The sequence below is a fragment of the Pseudopodoces humilis genome, chromosome 4 (assembly GCF_049639895.1).
Source record: "Pseudopodoces humilis isolate 2021_Gansu_Grassland_sample_001 chromosome 4, ASM4963989v1, whole genome shotgun sequence".
Classification (NCBI taxonomy): Eukaryota; Metazoa; Chordata; class Aves; order Passeriformes; family Paridae; genus Pseudopodoces; species Pseudopodoces humilis.
In genome coordinates this window covers 52,935,198-52,955,106 of record NC_142203.1, presented here as the reverse complement: position 1 = coordinate 52,955,106, position 19,909 = coordinate 52,935,198, and the positions used below count along the sequence as shown (strand labels likewise).

General features: G+C 40.7%; 1 protein-coding gene across 3 annotated transcripts in view; it reads left to right on the top strand.

Moving 5' to 3' along the window:
• The first annotated feature begins 9,520 nt into the window (after positions 1-9,520).
• FAM169A (family with sequence similarity 169 member A) overlaps positions 9,521-19,909 on the top strand; it is a 36,555-nt gene continuing 26,166 nt past the window's right edge. Inside the window, exon 1 of one of the 3 annotated variants that reach the window (XM_088054210.1) lies at positions 9,521-9,586. In XM_088054210.1, coding sequence (XP_087910336.1) covers positions 9,545-9,586 — 42 coding nt within the window. In that variant the 5' untranslated portion in view covers positions 9,521-9,544. Of the gene's footprint in view, positions 9,690-19,909 lie in introns of all 3 variants that reach the window. The other 2 variants (XM_088054209.1, XM_014252242.2) reach the window with 2 other exon arrangements.

Sequence of the window (19,909 nt, the reverse complement as noted above, 5' to 3'; positions counted from 1 at the left end):
GGCTCCCCAGGTAAGTGTCACCTGGATCCTCGTCTCCAGCTGTCTCACACAGGCACACACACACACACTCATACAGATAGAAACAGGTCTTTCAGTTAAACCCAACCCTTACTTTCTGGCCTGGACTCCCAGTGTCTCCAGTAGCCAGCTTGCACACCTGCACCCATGCCAGTCCCTGGCACCGTGGATGGATGGACTCCTGTGACACCTGGTCCCTCCTCTATCCTGATGAGTCAGAGAAAGGAACAGTGCACTGTTCATTGGTGCAGCTGGCACTCAGACACCCATGCCTACGTGTGCACACAGAATAGACAGTCCTTCACCCAGGAAATTGCTCTGGAATGGATTTTAGTGGGACTACAACACCACCTGAGTGTGGTGACCAGGCACATGGCAAGGCCAGAGAAGGAAGCAGAGCAGAAATGAACATGTTCAAATGTTACTATCCCTTTTATCCTCTTATCCTTCTATTTCTCATACTTGTTCCTCCCCAAAACATCTTGGTCTCTTGCTTTCTCCCCTAACCAACCCTAATTAAGTCTTAAATAGTCCCCAAATGCTCTTCCCAGTATCTCTATCATGGTTTATGGTTTATCTGCAGCGGGCAGATAAGCCTGACACAGCCACTCACTCACATGCCACCTTCCTCCTCCGCTCCTTCTGATGCAGGAGAACCAGAAGGGTACAAGTGAGAAAACTTACAGATGTAAGTAAAGACAATTTAATAGGCAAAACAAGAGCTGTGTGTACAAACAAAGCAAAACATCTTGCAATCATTACTTTTCTACCTGGACAATGCAGCTGTCATTCTGTCATTTATATAAAGAGTACAACATCAAAAATGAAAATAAATATAGCTCCTGGTCCTGCAGGAACATACACAAGTATTCAATTTAACAGTATTCACTCTGAACAAGCAGAATGCTAAACACAGGTAGTAAATCTATACTTGCTTCTAGTAATTGAGAAGAAGTTGGGTTTTGGATTTTTTTGGCTTGGTCTGGTTTTGGTGGTTTGTTTTGTTTTGTTTTGTTTTTTATTAAGGTTGACTACAGAACAGGTATCACAAAAGATGATACTTGTTTTAAGGAAAAATCTTTCATTCCTTTGCTGGCAGACAAATTGAGGTTAAGGGCTCCTGATGACAATTGCTTCAAAGAAGAGCAGTTCTTGCAGATCACTCTTCTCAGAAATCTGAAACGTTTTCTTTGGCAAGTGTTGATATCTGCCTTCTCCCACGTGATAAGCTTCTATTCAAACTTTCTTAAGTGTTTATCCTTTAAAAATAAAGACCTGAATTAAGGTTACAGGTATTGTAGCATTTTAAGATAAGACATGATCAGAGTCACTTAGCCAACAGCTTCATTTCATTTTACATTTGCTTATCCTCTTGATTTTTCAGGATGAAGATCTCCAGCTTGTGTTTGGAAATGTTGAAGGGTGTGTGTATTTTGAAGCAAAAGGAACATGAAAGTACATTTGAGACTGCAAGTGTCACCTTCAAGACTAGAGAGCTCATAGGTCCTACCTATCTGTGAAGACTGCTTCTCAGAAAACTCCACAGGACACCTGAGTCTGAAGCATCCCTTTTCCTCACACAGAATGCTAGTTGATAGTGACTGCAAGAGCTAAGACTTGAAATTTGCATTCATTCACTTCAGAAACACACAGCAGAAGCTGCGTCTTCTCACATGGACAGTCCCTCTGGAGCGTGAGATTGTGGGCACAGCCACACAGCGGTGAGAGCCTACGTCTCCTTTATCCTGTGCATCTCCATTATCCTGTGCATCAGGATGAACATCCATACCCTCTGCAGCAATGGGGGAATCAATGTATAGAAATGTGGTGCACAGTGAGAGCTGCAAGGAAATTTTAAAAGCAATTTTTGCTGTGAATCTGGGGAGTAAAAAGCTGTAATATTTATTTTCTGACAAAGTAGGTAAGGTCACTGAAGTTCTAAGAAGTAAGCAAATTTGTGTTTTGTAGAAATAAATATACATAGATAACCTGAGGGTGAAACAAAGAGTTTTCTCTTTTCCAGCTCTTTGATATTAAAAGTATGCTAAGTTAGAGCAATTATTTTCATTTTTTCCCACGCTGCAGACTTCGGCAGCACAACGCTTACTTCTGTATGGTAAAATTAAGTATAACAATAGCAACTGCCTTTTATTTAGTTATTCTTCAATATTATTTTAAAAATTTTCACAAACCCACACACAAACTTATCCATGTTTAAAAAAACCATACTAAGTTAGTGAAAAGATGAGGTAATAAGCCATTTTTATCTTCAAAAACACAATGTAAGCCACATTCCTGTCACATGCACAGCAGCCTACAGTTCTTCTGGTTGTATTGAAGCTGCAGGATAAGTCGTGGCTTCAGGGTTACCATTTGTCTGTGGTAATCTGTGTGGTGTTTTAGGGCAAAGGCCATCCTTCTTTTCTTCTCTACCATAAAATGTTAATACTGTCTTAAGTGAATCTTATCTATGACCAGAAGGATGTTTCTGTTTAAAGAATTGGCAGTCTCATGGTAGGGAAGGAAATATGGCTGTTTATGGGCTGACAGAAGAAGCATGAGGCAACAGGGACACAACAGTGACCAGTCTGACAAGGAGTGGCCAAACCTAGGAATTGTCTATCTCTACCTGTCTTCTATCAGGGGTTTGCAGCTACCACAAACAAAAATATGCATTAAGAAAGGATTTGAAGGGAGCCATGGAGAACTACTTTGGTATTTATGAAAAAATTATTGAAGTGCAAGGAAAGTGTATGTATTTCTGCCAGAAGTTAGGGTAACAGCACATTAGTTTGGTTTTTGGTTTTCTTTTTATAAAAAGGGTAACACATTTACAGTCACCTTATTCAAACCTGAGTAAAGGTGTTGTCATAGGTAGTTATTATATATTATTTAAATACACATGAAGAATTTTTTAGACCAATTTGCTCCTGTCAGAGAGTCACAAACTATTCTGAGTTGGAAGATGCCCACAAGGATCGTCAATTCCAGGTCTTAGAGGAATGGCCCATACAGGGATTGAACCTCGGTGTTATTAACACCCTGCTCTAACCCTCTGAGCTAATCCAAATTTGTCACTATATAATGAGATAGGTTGACCTTGCTTAAGTTAACTTGTTCTGCTCTTCACCATTTAAATTATGTATTGCAAATTAGATCAAAATTTTTCAGCTTGCTTTAACTGCAATCTTTTCATTTTGTGTCTTTTCCCTCATTCTTCCCGTGTATGCCCTGCTGAGGGCCTCTCTAACTCCCAAGGACTGTGACTACTGAATGACTTGTTGACTTTCTCCTGCACAGAACAGATGGGACTGCTGCTGTATTTAATTTCACACTAGGAAAGCTGTGAGGGGCTGTAAGTCTTGCAGCCAGAAGCAGCTGTAAGTCATGGGGCCAGCAAGAGGGCAGGGGCCACAAGGCCAGGTTTCAAATTAGGTGCATAATAAAACCTTTGTACTGGGAGAGTCGGGGAGTAGGGCATCTACATCCTGCAGAAGCCAGGCTGCTGTCTGCAGGCAGTCCTAATTAGAAGATGTGGAGGGTGAAGAAAAAATAATGAACCTACACGTTTGAGTAAAAAAAATTGATTTGCCTTAGAATGGTGAAGAGATTTTAAAGGCTTTGTGAAGCATCTTCTCTTGGATTGCTCTGTGATGGATCTCCCCTAGAGAACTTTCTACACTGGCAATTCCACGTGGCATATTTCAAAACAGTCACAGGTCTTTGCATTATTAATGCCCTCTTGCTATGAATAAAAGAACCGACCTGGTCAAAGGCCTTCACACTGTATACACGTTAATTGTTTGCCTGTAGGGGAGCCACACATCTGACTGCAACATCAACATGGTGCAGGAGGCAGTCTCTGTTGGTGATTTACAATGCGGTTCCAACTGTGTGAGGTTGAAGACCTCCATATATATGAAGTGATTCCACAACACAAGGTAAGGAAGAGCTGTCCGTATTTTATTCTCACCTTCACACTTTTTTTACAGGAGAAAGCTTTATATTTGGCTCATTTAGTGAACCTTTGGTTCACCTATAAATGCCCATTCAGTACTTGGGGAATAAGAAGCTTTTGTCAAAAAATGGAAGATGCAGGCAAAATTTATGAAATAGTTCAAAAATGCTCCAAAAATTTCACCTCCTGGTAAAACTTGTTTTAATCACTCAAAAATGTTCTCATACCAGAAGGAAGAATACGGAGTCTTTGAGAGAATAGGGGCTAGGCAAAATAAGGTCAGACTGGGAAAGCAAAACTCTTACAGCACTTGGAGGGAAGACGGAGATTTCAGACTACAAAACTGGAAATTGAAAAGAAGTGCTAACTGAGGTACTGTTATTTCTATTGCTTGCATTGGATAATGAAACTTCCAAAGCAACATAAAAATCCTTTCATGTATGAAATAAGCTGACCAGAAAGGGAGATGTTTCTAGCCTTACTACAGGAATGTAAGAAGAGAGATGAGCTAAACATCAGTGGTGTTTAACTATGATCACAGTGCCTCTGTGATTTAACAAAGAGTAACAGCATCTATGAGAGAGGAGTGAGAAAATGTCAGAGGCTCTGCATACACTGAGGACAGTGAAGAAGCAGGGGGAGGAGATGCTTCACATGTTGGAGCTGAGATTCCCCTGCAGCCTGTGATGAAGACAATGGTGAGGTGGGCCGTCTCCATGGGTAGCCCATGGAGGTCTCAGGCAGAGCGCTTGTAGATCATCAGCCTACAGAACAGAACATGCTGAAGCAGTTCATGGGAAGGACTGACAGCAGAGAAATTTGTGGAGGACTGTTCTCCCAAGTGTGAGACTCCATGTTGGAGCAGAGGAAGAATGGGAGGAGGAAGGAGCATCAGAGACAACGCATGATAATCTGTCTGCAACTCCCGTTCCACGTTCCCCTGTGTGACTCTGGGAGAGAGGGTAGAGAAATTGTGAGTGAAGTTGAGTGGGGGAAAAAGGGAGAGGAAGGGGAAAGGTGTTTTTAAGATTTGTTCTTATTTCTCATTATTCAACTCTGATTTGCTTGGCAATAAACTAAATTAAATACCCTGAGTTGAGCCTGTTTGTCCTTTGATTGGTGAGTGATCCCTCTCTGTCCTTATCTCAACCCATGAGTCTTTCATTATATTCTCTTTTTCCTGTACAGATGAGAAGGAGTGTTAGAGTGGCTTGGTGAGAACGTGACAGCAACCAAGATCAACCTACCACAGTGGACCATACAGACTTTTGCTAATAAATCACATGGAAGGAAATACATCACCAATAAAGATGAGGTAAAATCACTCCTTCAGGAGTGAACACACCTGTGCAAAGGATGCCAAGGCTGCATTTGTTCTTGCTGTGGAGGGTGGTGGGTGAGGTTAAAGAAGAGAAAGGAAGGTAGCTGGACCTGGCATAGCTGCTTGATGTGCTTTCAAATAACTTGTCAGTAAAAGGAAGTTCCAGATACATGTTTTTTTTCTTTAAATCTTTCTTTCTTTACACAAAATTTAATAATATCCCTAAGATTACCCTTTTCTGAGGATGAAAGGAAAGAAATACAATGAAGTGGTCAGTAGCTGTGATTTTGCATACTTTGTATGCTTGTTTTGTTATGCTTTGGTCTGTTACCTAAATCTTGCCAAGAGCAGCATTGTCCCTTTTTTCACACAGGTTAGGCACTCCAGAGTCATTAGCAACAAAGAATTAACTCCTTGGCTGCCAAATCCTGCTAGCCCTACTTGTGCCCTTCAGCAAGAATATAGACATCAGAGCCACCCAGCATTAACTGCCAACAATTCTTGCCGGACCCAGTATTTTGCATGTTAAAATCTTGATTTCCTCTATTGAGAAGTCTCGTGATCATTAGCTGTAATGCCTATTTTTTAATTTTTTGAGGGTAGTGAGACGCTGGACCTGGTTGCCCAGGGAAATTATGCATGCCCCATCTTCAAAATGCTCAAGGTCAAGGCAGACAGATCTCTGGTCAATCTGGTCTAGTGGAAGTTGTCCCTGCCCAAAGCAGGGGAAGTTGAACTAGATGATCTTTGAAGTTCCTTTCCAACCCAAACAATTTTATGATTCTGTGTATCCAAGCACCTCTGTCACTTGAATGAATGTTTGGAGTACAAGTTCACAGGAGTTATGCTGAATGCATGTTCAGATGCATGTCTTGTAGCTACATTGACATGCTTGTATTGGGCATGCTAAACAGTGTGCTTGCCATTTAGCATATGCTGTTCATGACTATGGCACAATTAGAAATTGCTACCTTTCCTTTTAGTTGCTGTTACTGGAAAAACCTTAAATCTGGAAGTCTCCCTAGGCAAGCTGCAGGCATCTTTCTCACTAGAGATTTAAGAAAAGCCAGCCTAGAAAAGCATCTGACAGTGAGATGTGCCAGACAATTTATTGGGGTTTCTTCCAGTCTGACATTTCTTGGAAGGTATCAATTGTGCTAAGACACTAGAGATAGAAGATGTGAAAATACAAGGTAGCATGATAGACCTTCCACATCTACATTCTCTCTTTAATGCAAAGGTTTGACAAAAGTATTTAGTTGTGGGAGCATCACCCTCTTCTATATACTACCACAAACATCATGGTGTATTGTATCATGGTCCTTCAAGTAAAAGTTACCATGGCAATTCAAAATGTTGAAAGAGGTCTAGAGTCTCCTTGTGGCAGATGGGAATGTGTGGGTGTGTGTGATCTATTGCACGTTGATCATCCTAGCACTATGTACTGTAGTCTATAAGGTCTCCCACTGCATGTACTTAATGTTATTAGTGTGGGTACTTGTAATAGTAAGGTTGAATATTTATTATGAAATTTTTCAACATAAGCATGATAGAGAAGAGAAGAAGTGGATGCAAAAACTCACAGTGAGATTAACATGATTACCAGAAAAAGCACTAGTCTTAATCAAGAATCTTTTGTCAAGATCTCTGTAATGCTCACATTAGAAAATACATATTTATTTGTGGGGTTTGCATAGAGATTCTTCCAGATATAAGAGCCTGATAGAAATAGCAATAATTTAAAACCAAATTTATATGCAAATCTGTTTCTAAGCAATATTGGAGGTGACCTGCAAAGGCAGTAATTTATTGGAGGATTTCTGCATGAATTTATTATTCTTCCTTTTATTTCCTCTCCTAAAAGGTTTTATGAGAGGATTTTAATAGCATGTCCATATCCCAAGCAACTAAGAAGGTAAATACTTTTATTAAATTGTGCATGTCCAAGTCTGTTTATCTCCTTTAAAAGAGACCATGGCCAAAAAGTTTTTCACAAAAAAAGCCTAAGGTTCTTGGTTCTTCCATTAAATTGTTAGCAACAATGTGGGTAGAAAAAACTACCACAAATTACTTGGTTCTTTCCTTCATTTCCTTCCTAGCAAAGAATACAGGAAACAGAGGTATTTATTTTAGGAATTTCCTGCCAGGTTTAGTTTGTAACCTTACTCCTTTAAGTATATCTATTTTGCATATTATTTATTGCAGAACAATTTTCACTACAAATTTCACTACATAACACTGCACTAAAAAAAGCTTTTCTTTCAAATGCAAGTGTAAGATATAATCAGTATTACTCTAACTAGGAGAAAAAATTAGGAGAGCATAAACATTGACCCTTTTTCTCCAGCCAAGAGAACTTTGTCAAAGCTTGTAATAAATGGAGTTTTAAGATGACCACTCATTCAAAAAAAAAGTTCTGTTGATGCTTCCTCCCAGCCCCTGACTTTTAATCTGTTTCAGCAAAGTTACATTATTTTAGTGTGATAAGTTGACCATGCCTGGATGCCAGGTGCCCACCAAAGCTGCTCTGTCTCTCCCCTTCTCAGCTGGATAGGGGAGAAAAAGTATAGCAAAGGGCTTCTGAGTAGACATAAGGGCAGGGAGAAATCACTCACCTATTACTGCTATGGGCAGAACAGATTCAATTTGGGGAAAATTAATACAATTTCTTACCCATCCAGACAGAGTAGGATAATGAGACATAACCCCAAATCTTAGAAGCACTTTGGCCACAACCCTTTTCTTCTTCCCAGGCTCAACTTCACTCCTGATTTTCTCTACCTCCTCCACCCAAGCAGCACAGGGTAACAGGGAATGGAGGCTCTGGTCAGTTCATCGTATGCTATCTCTACTGCTGTGTCCTCAGGGGAAGGACTCCTCACATTTTTCCCCTGTTCCCTCTTAAGGAAAACACTCCTCTCTATTCTCCAATATAAGCCCTTCCCATGGGGCACTGTTCTTCACAAACTGCTCCAGTGTGGGTTCCTCTCAAGGAGCACATTCATCTTAGCTGCCCTCTTTTGGATGCTAATAGCTTTATGTCTTCTTCTCTCATGTTTTTACTCCTCTCTTGGGCTGGAGGTGTGCAGGTTGTTTCCTCCCTTCTCAAAAATATGACCCCAGAGGTGCTACCATAATCACTGATGGGCTCAGCTCTGGCCAGTGGCAGGTCCATCTTGGAGTCATCTGGCATAGGCTCTGTCAGACACAGGGAAAGTTCCTGTCAGCTTCTCAGAGAGCTCACTCCTGTAGCTTCCCCATGACCAAAGCCCTGCTAGACAAACTTGATGCATTTGGACATGCATATAATCATTATAAGTACTCTGAAGACCTGCTCCTCTGGTTCCTGGAGTGACAGAGCTGTCTTTGGCATATAACACCGAGAAGCCCTTGAAATAACAGCTGTCCCTCACATTGGGCAGTGACTTCAATTTAAGCCCTTTGAGCCTCCTTTGTCCCACAGATGTGCATCTACTACTTCCCATTCTCAGAACAAAGCATCATACCTACAAAACAAGGGTACATTTTACAGCCAGAGTCAAGGGCAAGTGCTGTCCTCTCACAAACATCTTGGTTTGATTTTGGTGTTCTTCAGCTTCCTGGCATACACATCTTCTCAGGGGTGGATATTCGGGCACTGTGGCCAGTGGTGGTCAGTGCTGGGGAACAGGGATCAATGTTTCTGTTTGGAAAACGGGCTTCTGCCAGTAACTGAGTTCAGTCAGCACCCCAGCTTGGTAACAAGACCAGCGGTGAGGCCTCAGGCCAGTCCATGGTGACAGCTGTTGGAAATGGGGAAGCAATCCTTACCACCCGGGTCTGCAAGGCCACTTTTCTTGCAAAGGGGGTATTTCACCCCTAGCTTTTTGGTGGGCACAGAAACTAGGAGACGATGTGTGGACTTGGTCCTTCATCCTTGCGACTACCACAGAACTCTAAGGCAGCTCCGGGCTCCCTCTGTATGCCAGCCCAACGGCGGTGAGCGATGGCGTGGGTACCGCGCCTGCCCATGAGGCTGGCCACGGCACAGGTAGCAGGGCTGCCGCCACGGCGATGGATAGCAGAGTTGTGGCGCTGCCCGCCGTGGTGGCGGGGCGGTGGCGCGGTACCGCACCCCGCCAAGGCCGGGGGGGCGATGCGGGGTCCCCGCCGCCGTCATGGCGGGCGGCGCGGGGCGAGCGGCGGCGGCTCCAGGCGTATCAGCGGGAGTGCGTCAGCGGCGAGGGGCGGGGAGGCCGCCAGGGCAGATGATATCAGGCGCCGGGCAGAAGGACCGGGCGAAGCCAGAGGTGAGCGGGGGTGTGCCGTGAACGCTGTCAGGGAGCCCGCCCGCCTCCGCCTCCTCCTCCGTTTACCCCCGCGCCGCCGCGGCAGGCTGCCCGGCCGGCTGAGGTGAGGCGCGGCGGGGTGTCGCGGTAACCTGCCGAGGCGTCCCGCAGCCTAGACAGGCCCGGCCGGGTGGGGCGCGGGGGGCAGCCCGGCGGGAGGTGGGTGGGCTGGCTGGGCCGGCCGCTGCCCCGCGGCCCCTCGTCCCCCGCGGGTGCCAGGTGTCCGCCCGCATCCCCGCCCGCGTCGCGGCCGCCGCCCCGCGGGCACCGCACTCTCGCCCCGGGGCAGTGCCCGACCCCGCCGCCCACCGCTGCGGTGCGGGCAGGGCCGCGCCGAGCTCACGGGCGGTGGGCGGCGGGACAGGCCAGGCTCCCCCGCGGCGGACGAGGGGAGCCTCGGCAGAGCTCGACATCCCCCCGGCCTTTGCGGACCTTGCGGCTCGCCGAGTTCGGTGTGAGTTCTGGCTCAGGCCACTCCGTGTTGGCCGGGACCTGCCATCTTTTGTGGGGGCTTCTATTGTAGCGTCGGAATTTACGTATTATAGCCGCACACACGTGTGAGAGCCGTTATACATCCATACACATCTTCGTATGTACGAAAACGGTAATTGCAATGCTACAGTTGCTGTCTCCCACAAAGATGGCTCTGTGTGTACGTGTGCAAATACATGTGGACACACACAGCTGCACACGCACACACACTCTTCTGTTTTCCTACATGTGACGTTTGAATATTTTGGAATTTTATTTTGAGGTAGGGTTGATTCACTCCCCTTAAAACATAGGGAAGCATCTTGCCTAAGATATCCATTGACGTAGCGCTGCTATAAGCACTGCTTATGAGTGTTAAATGCAGCCTGAGAAAGTGGATTGCACGGAGAGCTAAAGCAAAAGGTTTTACTAGGATTAGTGGAAAACAAAATATATTAACTCACCAATTTAATACATGTATTAATGCTCTATTTAGAGGAAACTATTAAAGAATTTTCTTTAAGCTCTTCTGAACTGTGGAATTTTCAGTTAGTAATAATCAGAAATTTAGAACACTAGCCTTCGGTGTGGAGACACCGTTTAGCTGATACATGCTTTTTTTGTGTACATACATGCAGGAGGAGGGAACTCTTCTCCTGTTCTGACTAAGTGCACTTACTCATTTTATGCATTGGGCTGCACCATTGGTCACAGGCTAGTAGAGAGCCCACCAGTTTGTATGGGGAATAAGTATTGCGTCAGAGAGATCATTATAATACAATCAGTGCTGCCTCACTGGAGGACCTATAAAAGATTGCTGCAGATTAAAGTGATCATGGTGTTCCTCCTCCATCAAACTCTATAGAAACTAAGTGCATCTTCTGTCGGTTTCCTCAACCACACTGATGTGTTTCTTGTTTAATTGACCTCTGCTTGATTTAACAAATAATTTCTTGTTTTTTGTCTTAATGATGGCTAGTGAAAAAAACATTTTATCACCTGTTTCATAGTGGAAAGTGTTACGGCAGAGACTGGTTTATACAATTCATGTTCAAATTCAGGTATTATTAATGTCAGTAGGCATGGCATCTCAATTTCAACACTTTTTTTTTAAGCTGCTGATATAGGCATGTTTTTAAGTCCTTCCCTTGTTTGTCTTTCTCCAGTTGGATTTTTGTTATCATTTTCTTTGTGAGCAATCAAATGTTTTACAGTGTCTTCTTTCCTGATGTACAAGATGAGTAATTAAGATGGGATTCTACTGTACTTTTACAATACCTCTCTAGCAATGCATGATCCAGAACTCTTTTTGGAGTGTTACGTAACTAGACACTTTACAAAGGGGCATTACTCTGCAGAATGGATTGGAAAGTACTCTTAATTTCTTCAGTATGCACATCAACGTATATAACATCTCTTTGATTTAATAATCAAAAGGGTGGAGGTTTATGTGTGTGGGTTTTTAAATTTTTTTAATGGCTGTTAGTGTTGTAAAAGTAATACCACTCAATATTAAGCTCTTCTGATTCACACATTGTATAAGCACAGTTCGTTTTAAACGGTTGTACTTGCATATCTAGTCTAGTGCAGAGTCTTTGTCAGCAAAAGATGGAGGAAATTCACTTTGTATTAAGGCTGACACTTATTGACGGTGTCAAAAATAATTTTTTTTCATATTTGATGCAAAAATCTCTAAAAGATGAATATGGGATTTGCTGGTGCTGGAGAAATTCATCAGAGTAGAGGAGCCCTTCAATTGCTTTACATTCTTAGATATGATAAGACTTGGTATCAATCCCTATTTTCTACCAATTAATGAATATCAAGTAGTAGTGATCCTTTACAGGTGCTGCCAATTATGTTTCTGAACTGCAAGTACATATGTAACATTAGAGCTGAAGCAATGTCTATGTAGGCTTATTTTCACATTGGCATTCCTTAAATATTTTCCCCTGCAAGATACTAGCTTCTTGTCTCCTCACAGATAAATACTTTACTCCTGACTCTCAAGGCTGTAGTTTATTCATCATATTGTATCAACTGTGCATTCCGGAAAGCTGCAGTCATCCTTTTGTCTCTGAATGTTTGGGGCAGCAGTGATAGAGGTGTGCACTTCCCTTTGTAACTGCTTTTTTTGTTGATGAATGTCTCCTGGGTAATCATTTTGTAACCTGTTGAAAAACAAAAAACCTTTTTCTCACAATAGAAATGGATTTTAAAAATTAAATAATTCAATCAGAATTCAACCCTCCTCTCAAACACATGCTTCCAGGTTTTGCAGCGTGGATTAAACAAGTCTGAGTGGAAAAGCCTGCTCTAATGTGTTGCTTCTACTGCATTGTTTTAAACATAACCAAAATGGCATATGCAGTATCTTTGTAACTATTCTCTCATACTCTTGCAGTTTTGTCTGCTATTGCTGAATTTTTTTGCTGAACAATGGGATATGACAGCATATATTTATTTAATCATTATAAATTTAGTTGGTGTTCTCCAGTGAGTCTGAGATTTCAGAGAAGCTTTTAAATAGCTTGCTAAAGTATATAAAAGAATCCTGTCCCAAAAGAGTCATGAGCTTTCAAACCTTTCCCAAAATCCCAGTAAAATTAGTGAGAATTGTCAGGACTAACGTAGATATTTCTTTGCTTTCAAAGTAAACTGGAAAACCTACTAACATTTTAAATTATATGTCTATAAGTTCTAAATGATTCCTTGAATTGAAAATCTAAAAAAATCCATTTTTCTGACTTTTATACTGAACTGTGTGCTGTACAGCTATTCAAAGTAATTTTGATTTTTTATTTGTTTTCAAATCTGAATTGTCTCTCGGTCTTCCACTTTGTTTTGTGCACAATAACATTTTATATCAGAATACTGTAGGGCAGAGGACCCCTATATTCACAGGGCCAACATCTGTTGCTGCTGCTTATGATTAGAAATTGTTTATGGACCAGGACAAATTGAATTCACTGTTACCCTTTCTCCTAGGCTTCATCAAAACATGCAAAATAACTGTGGTTAAATAGGTTTCTTTAATTGTATGGATTACTGAAGATAAAGAATAATGGGTAAAGGTGTGGTCTCCATCTAATCAGTAGCCCCTGAGGCAGTGCTAGAAGAATACACCCAGTTCAGAAGTTCTGGTGTGGCAGAGGCTGTGAGGCTGCAGCTGCACCAGCCTTGCCCCAGCACGGAGGATTGGTGAACTTCGAATGGTATGAAATGCTGTCTTCACCCTAACTGGCTTCATGCTTCTAAAACACCAGGTGAAAAAGCGTGAAGTACATTTAAATTCGCAAGTGTGTTGCTGGAAGACCAGTCTTCTATCTAGCTCTTTTGCAGGCAGCAAATTCTGCAAATAGAAATATTTCTAGGTTGAATAATACTTCTTACAGCTCTTGTAGAGTTAGCCAGCAATAAGCATAACTGGGGAATTTGAATAATTTGTGCTTTGATAATGATTAAACAGTGGGGGATTTTACAATAGCAAAGTAAATGTTACTACAGTGCAGCACAGACAACTTTATAGGATTTTAAAATGTTGGAATAACTTCTTTCTTTTGTTATGTCAATACTGGGAGTTTATGTTGTCGACATTTAGTCTGAAGCTATAGAAAGGGTTTTTGAAAGGAGAAGGAGGTAATAAGCTGATTCCTGGCAACTGGTCTTAAGCTGACCACTGATTTAAGGTTAGTATAATGAGTCAGCAGTGCTAATACTTTGTTCTACTAATACTAGTTCTTTTTGTTGTTGGGGGTTTTTTGTTTGTTGGGGTTTTTGTTTGCTTTTTAAGAAAGTACAATAAGGTGGTATGTTCAGAAGTATGAGTAGCTTACTTACCTTGAAAAACCCACCATTAACAATCAATCAATCAATGTCTGCATTTCCAAAGAAGACAAATTATTGAAACTTTTAAAGCAATTTGTTTGATTGGTTTTTCAAAAATTCAACTACACCTGTAACAAGATAGCCTAGGTACTAGAAGATGTAGCTTAGAAGTTTGTGTCTTGCAAACGTGAATTACAGTGAGAAGCAGGGGAAATGTGGTGTGCTGACAGAAGCTTATGAGTTCTTGTAATGTCAGGATGACTGCTGATGGAGATGAGGACAGATAACGCGAGGGAGGAGGTTGTGTGTGAATTCCTTTCTGCTATTAGAGACATTCTTGCTAAGATTTCCAGACACAAATCTTGAGTCCTGTAGCAACATGTTTAGTGATGACCTTGTGGATGCACATTAATGGGAGGGTTTTTGTAATCTGGCTGTCATGGGTTGAACAAAACCAGCAATGGCTATACCCAGACAATTGTGAAAAACAAAAATTAACCGTCCACGAGTATGAGGCTATAGAAAAAAATTGCAAATGCAGAGCTGCTCAGGAATTAATCGGCTAAGAATTTTGTTAAATATTGGTTTGGATGACAAAGAAGAACGAACACTGGGGAGAAGAGATTAATTTTGGGGAAGAGGGGCATATGTCAGTTGATTCTGTCAGTCTGAACAGATTCTTCATTGTGATTTTGAGCAATTAAATATTCTTTTTGATGTTTTATTCTTCCTTTGTTATGGGAGCAGGATTTCTGCACAAACAAAAACCAGATCTTACATTTTTTTTTCTCCTACATGCTGGGGCAACTTACAAGATGCCTGACTCTTTCCTAGCTTTTTAATCATATTGATACTAGGTTTGCATATTATTTTGCTACTTGCTTAATTTTCAGAGGATAGGTTTTACTTCTAATTTTCTAGTTCAAGTCCTTTTTTCCATCTTTCTGAAGATGGAATGAGCAAGATAAACATAGGCAGTGCTGACTACAACTGTGAGCTAGGCAGAGGTAGTCAGTTTTTGTGGCCTTGGTAAAGCTGAGGAAGTAATGGTGCTGTTTTGCATGGACACATGGGGCCACTTACAGCTGTTACTGTACTTCTGAGAATTGTCTCTGTCACCTGGGATGGTAACTAGTAATGTCTCTTCACAATGTGACTGGGCTCAGACTGGGACTCAGGAATGACTCCTTATCCTGTCTGTGGCCCAAGCATGTGATCTAAAACCCTTTGAACAATACTTTTGATGTGTGTGATAATCTTGACGTATGACTTTCACCTTACCTTTCCTTTGAGAAAAGCAAGGTAAAATGCTAATTATCTGTCCCTAATTCTTTTGAAGTGATCCCACACTGTTTTGCTAAGTGCACAAACTACTTTGTGAGTAGGCCTGTGAAGTTCATTGTCTTGTAGTTTATCATTTGTTGTACAAAGCAGCTGAAACAACTTCCTGCAGTGGGGACACTGAGTAGAAGCAGCAGGTAAAATTCAGAATTGCTCATATTAAGCACTGTATTTTTAGCCATCGGTCATCTTCTGAAGATAACTGTGGTATCTTCAAGATACTGGAATTGGATCAAGAATTTGGACATTGCTGCCTATTCCATTTCTGGGAAAAATATAAATTTTTAATCTATGATGAGGTTTAAATTCTCACTGCTCCAAATATATTTACTGTCTTACTGCTTTCAGAATTCTGATCCTCAGGTTATAGTAAATGTGCCATAAGGCCATACAGTGAGAGTCTGAAACATCCAAATTCTGTTTGCTTGTTGGTTTGCAAAGAAGTTTTATGGCTGGCTGACAGGGATCTCTTGTTGCAGCCTTGTTTATTTGCAGTCTTGTGTCCAGGAACACCTCATGTTAATTCCTACATTTTTATTTGAATCACCCACAAAACCAAGGCAGTTGCTGCTTTCTTAGTTACTTGCTGTTTTCTTGTTGTAGGTCTCCTGCTGCAAATGACATTAAAAAGCAGGCAAAACCAGCAAAACCACCTACAGATAATTTAAACAAGAAAAAAAAAGGATACTGCATACTGCTTAACTGTTGAGAGAGTTACTGTTCTTTGTCTGGTGAGAAGTAACTCCTTAGACTGTGCTAACAGATACCTATGATTGGCTAATCTAATCTGTGCAGCTTTGACGTCCGCCCCAGTTGTGGGGATAGGGGATAGGACAGTGCACCCAAGCATTTTAAAAATAGATGCAAATGCATACATAGGGTTACTGCAACTCCAGTCTTACTGTGCTGTTAGATTAGTTATGTTAGGCTTGATAGTCCACCAGCTGTCTACTCAGATTCGGTGGGTTTTGTTGTCCCTTTTATTTTTTTTTTTTCTAAGTATATTAAAAAAAGAGCTTTCTTTTTTGTTCTTATCTCTGAAGTCACTAGATGTATTTATGAGATGGCCCTTGCAAACCAGTGGGATAATGTTAGAGGAGGATATGAAGGTTTGAAAATGGAAGAAGTTTCCAAGAAATGTGGGTGCCAAGTGGGAGTAAGAAATGATCTTCTGATATCAAGCAGCAAATTAAGCTTCAGAATATTGCCTTGTTAGATTCCTGGAGAAGCAGGAGGTAAATCTATGGAAATGATAGAGGATGAGCAGGGGTAAGAGCAGTGTGGCTGTGTATGTCCCAGGTGGCCCATCAGCCACCTGTGAAGAGAGGCTGTGTGGGGGCTGTGTGCTGAGCTATAGGAAGGTCATTAAGGTCTTTAGGAGCAGATGGTGTAAGGCCTGAACTGCAGAAACAAAATTGGAGGGTACTGAGGATGGAGCTGGAGAACTGTGCACCAACTGCTTCAAACTGCTAAGGCATGGAGGGGAGAAAGAGTAGTGACCAGAGAGGAAAGGTGGGTCATTGGAGGTATCTGTGTGGGGTTTGGTGTTATCTCCCTAGCCCCTAAACAGATTGTCATGTAGTGAAGTTAGGGGAAAGTGGGATATTAGAAAGAAGAGTGAGTGCTGAGAAGCGGAAAGATCAGAAATACGTCAGAGGCAGATTCATGAAGTAATAATCCCACCTGGCTGTATCTTTTTATCTTACACATGTTAATTACTTTCAAACACAACTAGAATGTTTTCATTTTATGTATGGATATAGTCACCTTGAATTGGAGTAGTTGAAAGGGAAGGCATGAAAGGTGTCTTCAAGAAAAACTAATTTTCCAAATTTATTAACTGTGTTTATTTTGATCAGTCTCAAACACAGAATTTTAATCTCTGGCATATTCTCATTGTAGAAAACACCTGTGCATATTAGTTTCCAAAACGCCCTACTGAAGGAAGTGCTCTTCAAAAAACCAGATGATAATCTCGTTAAAATGTGAGACTGTAAAAAAATGTAAATAACAGGTTAGTAGTTTGTCTACCTAAGAACTTAGTTGTTGATAAAATAAGCTACCTATATATAATATCTAATTTAAATCACTTGAGTAAAATGCCAGTGGTGTTACACAGGTGGCTAATTGAGCATATGAGGCAGAATTTTGCCTACCTAAGGTGGGTTTGAGAGAGAAGTTTCATGTCTTCTAATACTAGCGTGTCACATCTAATTAAAGAAATCAGATGCAGATACTTTTTTTTTATGTAGAGGACTATTCCCTTTTTCTGTCCTTGTTTGTGTTTCATTTGATAAGAGGGTGCTCAAACCCAACATTTAAGACTTCTGACCATAATTCTTGAATTGAATCCTACATGTAGATTTCATAATTGTGTGCTATACATGTAAGTTATATTGTATGGCTAATTGATGAAAGGGAAGTATTTGTTGTTTTTGTTTGTTTATTTGCATTCAAATCAACAGCTTTGATTTGTGTGTCTGATAGAAAACCGGAGTTGCATAAGCTGCTTCAAGCAGATTACGCGTAATGTGGCTGGCATATTAATCCAGACATCTTGGTTGATGTTGACAGCAATTTCTAGGCACTGCCATGTGTTTCCTTAAGAACTTTCAATTTATGATTTTGCATGGTATGAATAGATGTTGTTTGGGGTTTATGTTACTTTAAACAAAACCAAACAAACTAACAAAAATATCTTATTTTTTCCTTTTAAGGAAAAAAAAAAGAAACCAGAGCAAATCTATCTGAGCTGTCAAGAACTTGTATTTATTAGCCTATATTCTAAAAAAATGTGAATAAAAGCTATACTGCAGGGAAATATGCATTAATGCTAACGTGTGGATCATGGTTTGAAGACCTATTGTCCAACCCCCAGATTTGTGATTTAAACCCCAAGAAACCTACCTCTAAGTAGCTAGTTTGAGTGGGAAGGACTTCAGTTGTCTATTCAATGTGGCAGATCAGTGTATTATTGTTGCTGCTGCAAGCTGGTACAGTTTTCAAGAAATCCTAATAAACACTCTGTTGTTTAAAATTTTAACACCTCTTTCCCAAAATGTCTTTCTCTTCCTACAGTCAGTGTATGTAACATTGCATATTTAAATTAATAGACTTTTAAGAGATGGGGATGTTTACAAAATTCAAAAGCTTCATTACAGTAGTTGTCTAAATAAGTAATTTAAGGACAGGTTTTCTCTTTGTATTTCAATTATGTTGACTCATGATAATCCAAGTATGTACTCTGTTAAACGTATTTAAATGACTATCTTAGCAAAGGTTTAAAATTTAATTGTTTTTATAATAGAAAGTTATGAACTTTTAAACTTGTATATTTCAGACTATTTTTATAGAAATAAAAAAATACTTTAAAAACAACTTCTCACATTTTAAAGTGTTTGATGTTGAATAAAGAAGAAACAAAATGGAAATACTGTGTGTATGTAACAGCTGGTACTAAAAGTAGAGAAACATTTATGTAATTTGTCTCTTAATAGATTAACTGGTAAGAGAGTTTAACAATTCTAGAAGTGATTATTTTGTTTTGTAGTCAAAGCCAGAGGACTGAAAAGGCTACCTTTTAAAAATTTTAAATTTTCTCACAACTTCTATGTAGTTTCACAACTTTCACTGGACCAGCAACTTGATGCTGCGAGGTGGGAAACAAACACAGCAAAATGGAAATTATGTTCCTGCTGCTCCAGTCAAGGTCATTGCTGCTTTGGTGCATCATCACTCTGAGCCTGGAGCGTTGCCTGGGACTTCTGCAGTCCTGGCTTGGCTTTCTCTGGAGCTGGTCTATGTATGACATATATGTTTAGTCTATTATTTATGTCTCTTCTCATGATGTGAGCCCAGGTGTAGCTCACAGCTAGTCTGGGAGATCATGGCAGGATCATTGATTATATTTTTAAAATAGAACTTGGTTCAAGGTGTGTGATGATTCATAGGAAATGCATAGTAGTCTGTGAGGAGTTTGGTCATCTAAAACTTCTGCACTCATTGAAATAGATCAAAACTTGGGTCAGACATTACTGCAGTTTACTTTTTATCTGAGTAGCCCAGTGCTTCATCACACGTCCGGACTTATATTTCTATTCTGCAGGCTGGGTCTAAGTTGGTTTTCCTGGCTTAGCAGAAAAGTTTTGCAGGTCATGGCTTGAGCACTCTGGCACCTGTTCTCTAAACTGCAGATCACAATTTAAAAAAACCCCAAACAACTAATTAAATTATAATTATTTATTTTTACAAACAAATTTAGATCTGAAGATTGTTCACCTGCATGATTGTCCCAGTTATTATCTTACGCTGAAAAGGCCTTAAATGATTTTTTTGTGATTTTATTTTTTTTTATACTGTTTTATTTTTTTAAGGAAAATGAGCTGTTCAGGTAAGCTGTCCTGTGTAAGTAACAATATATTTCCAGTACTTGTCAAGTTTTGATACAATGTTTGTTCAAATATCTCATGGTCTCAGTAAAGTCTTGTCCCTCTGAGGTAATGATTATTTGTGCTTTGTAGAGGAGTTCAGGCAGATCAAGTAACATGTCTGTGTTCACATGAAGTCTGCTACAGCTGGAAATTCCTCTAAATCCTTGTCTCTCAGCCTAATCACTTAGACTTCACTTCGCCTGAGATAAAGGCA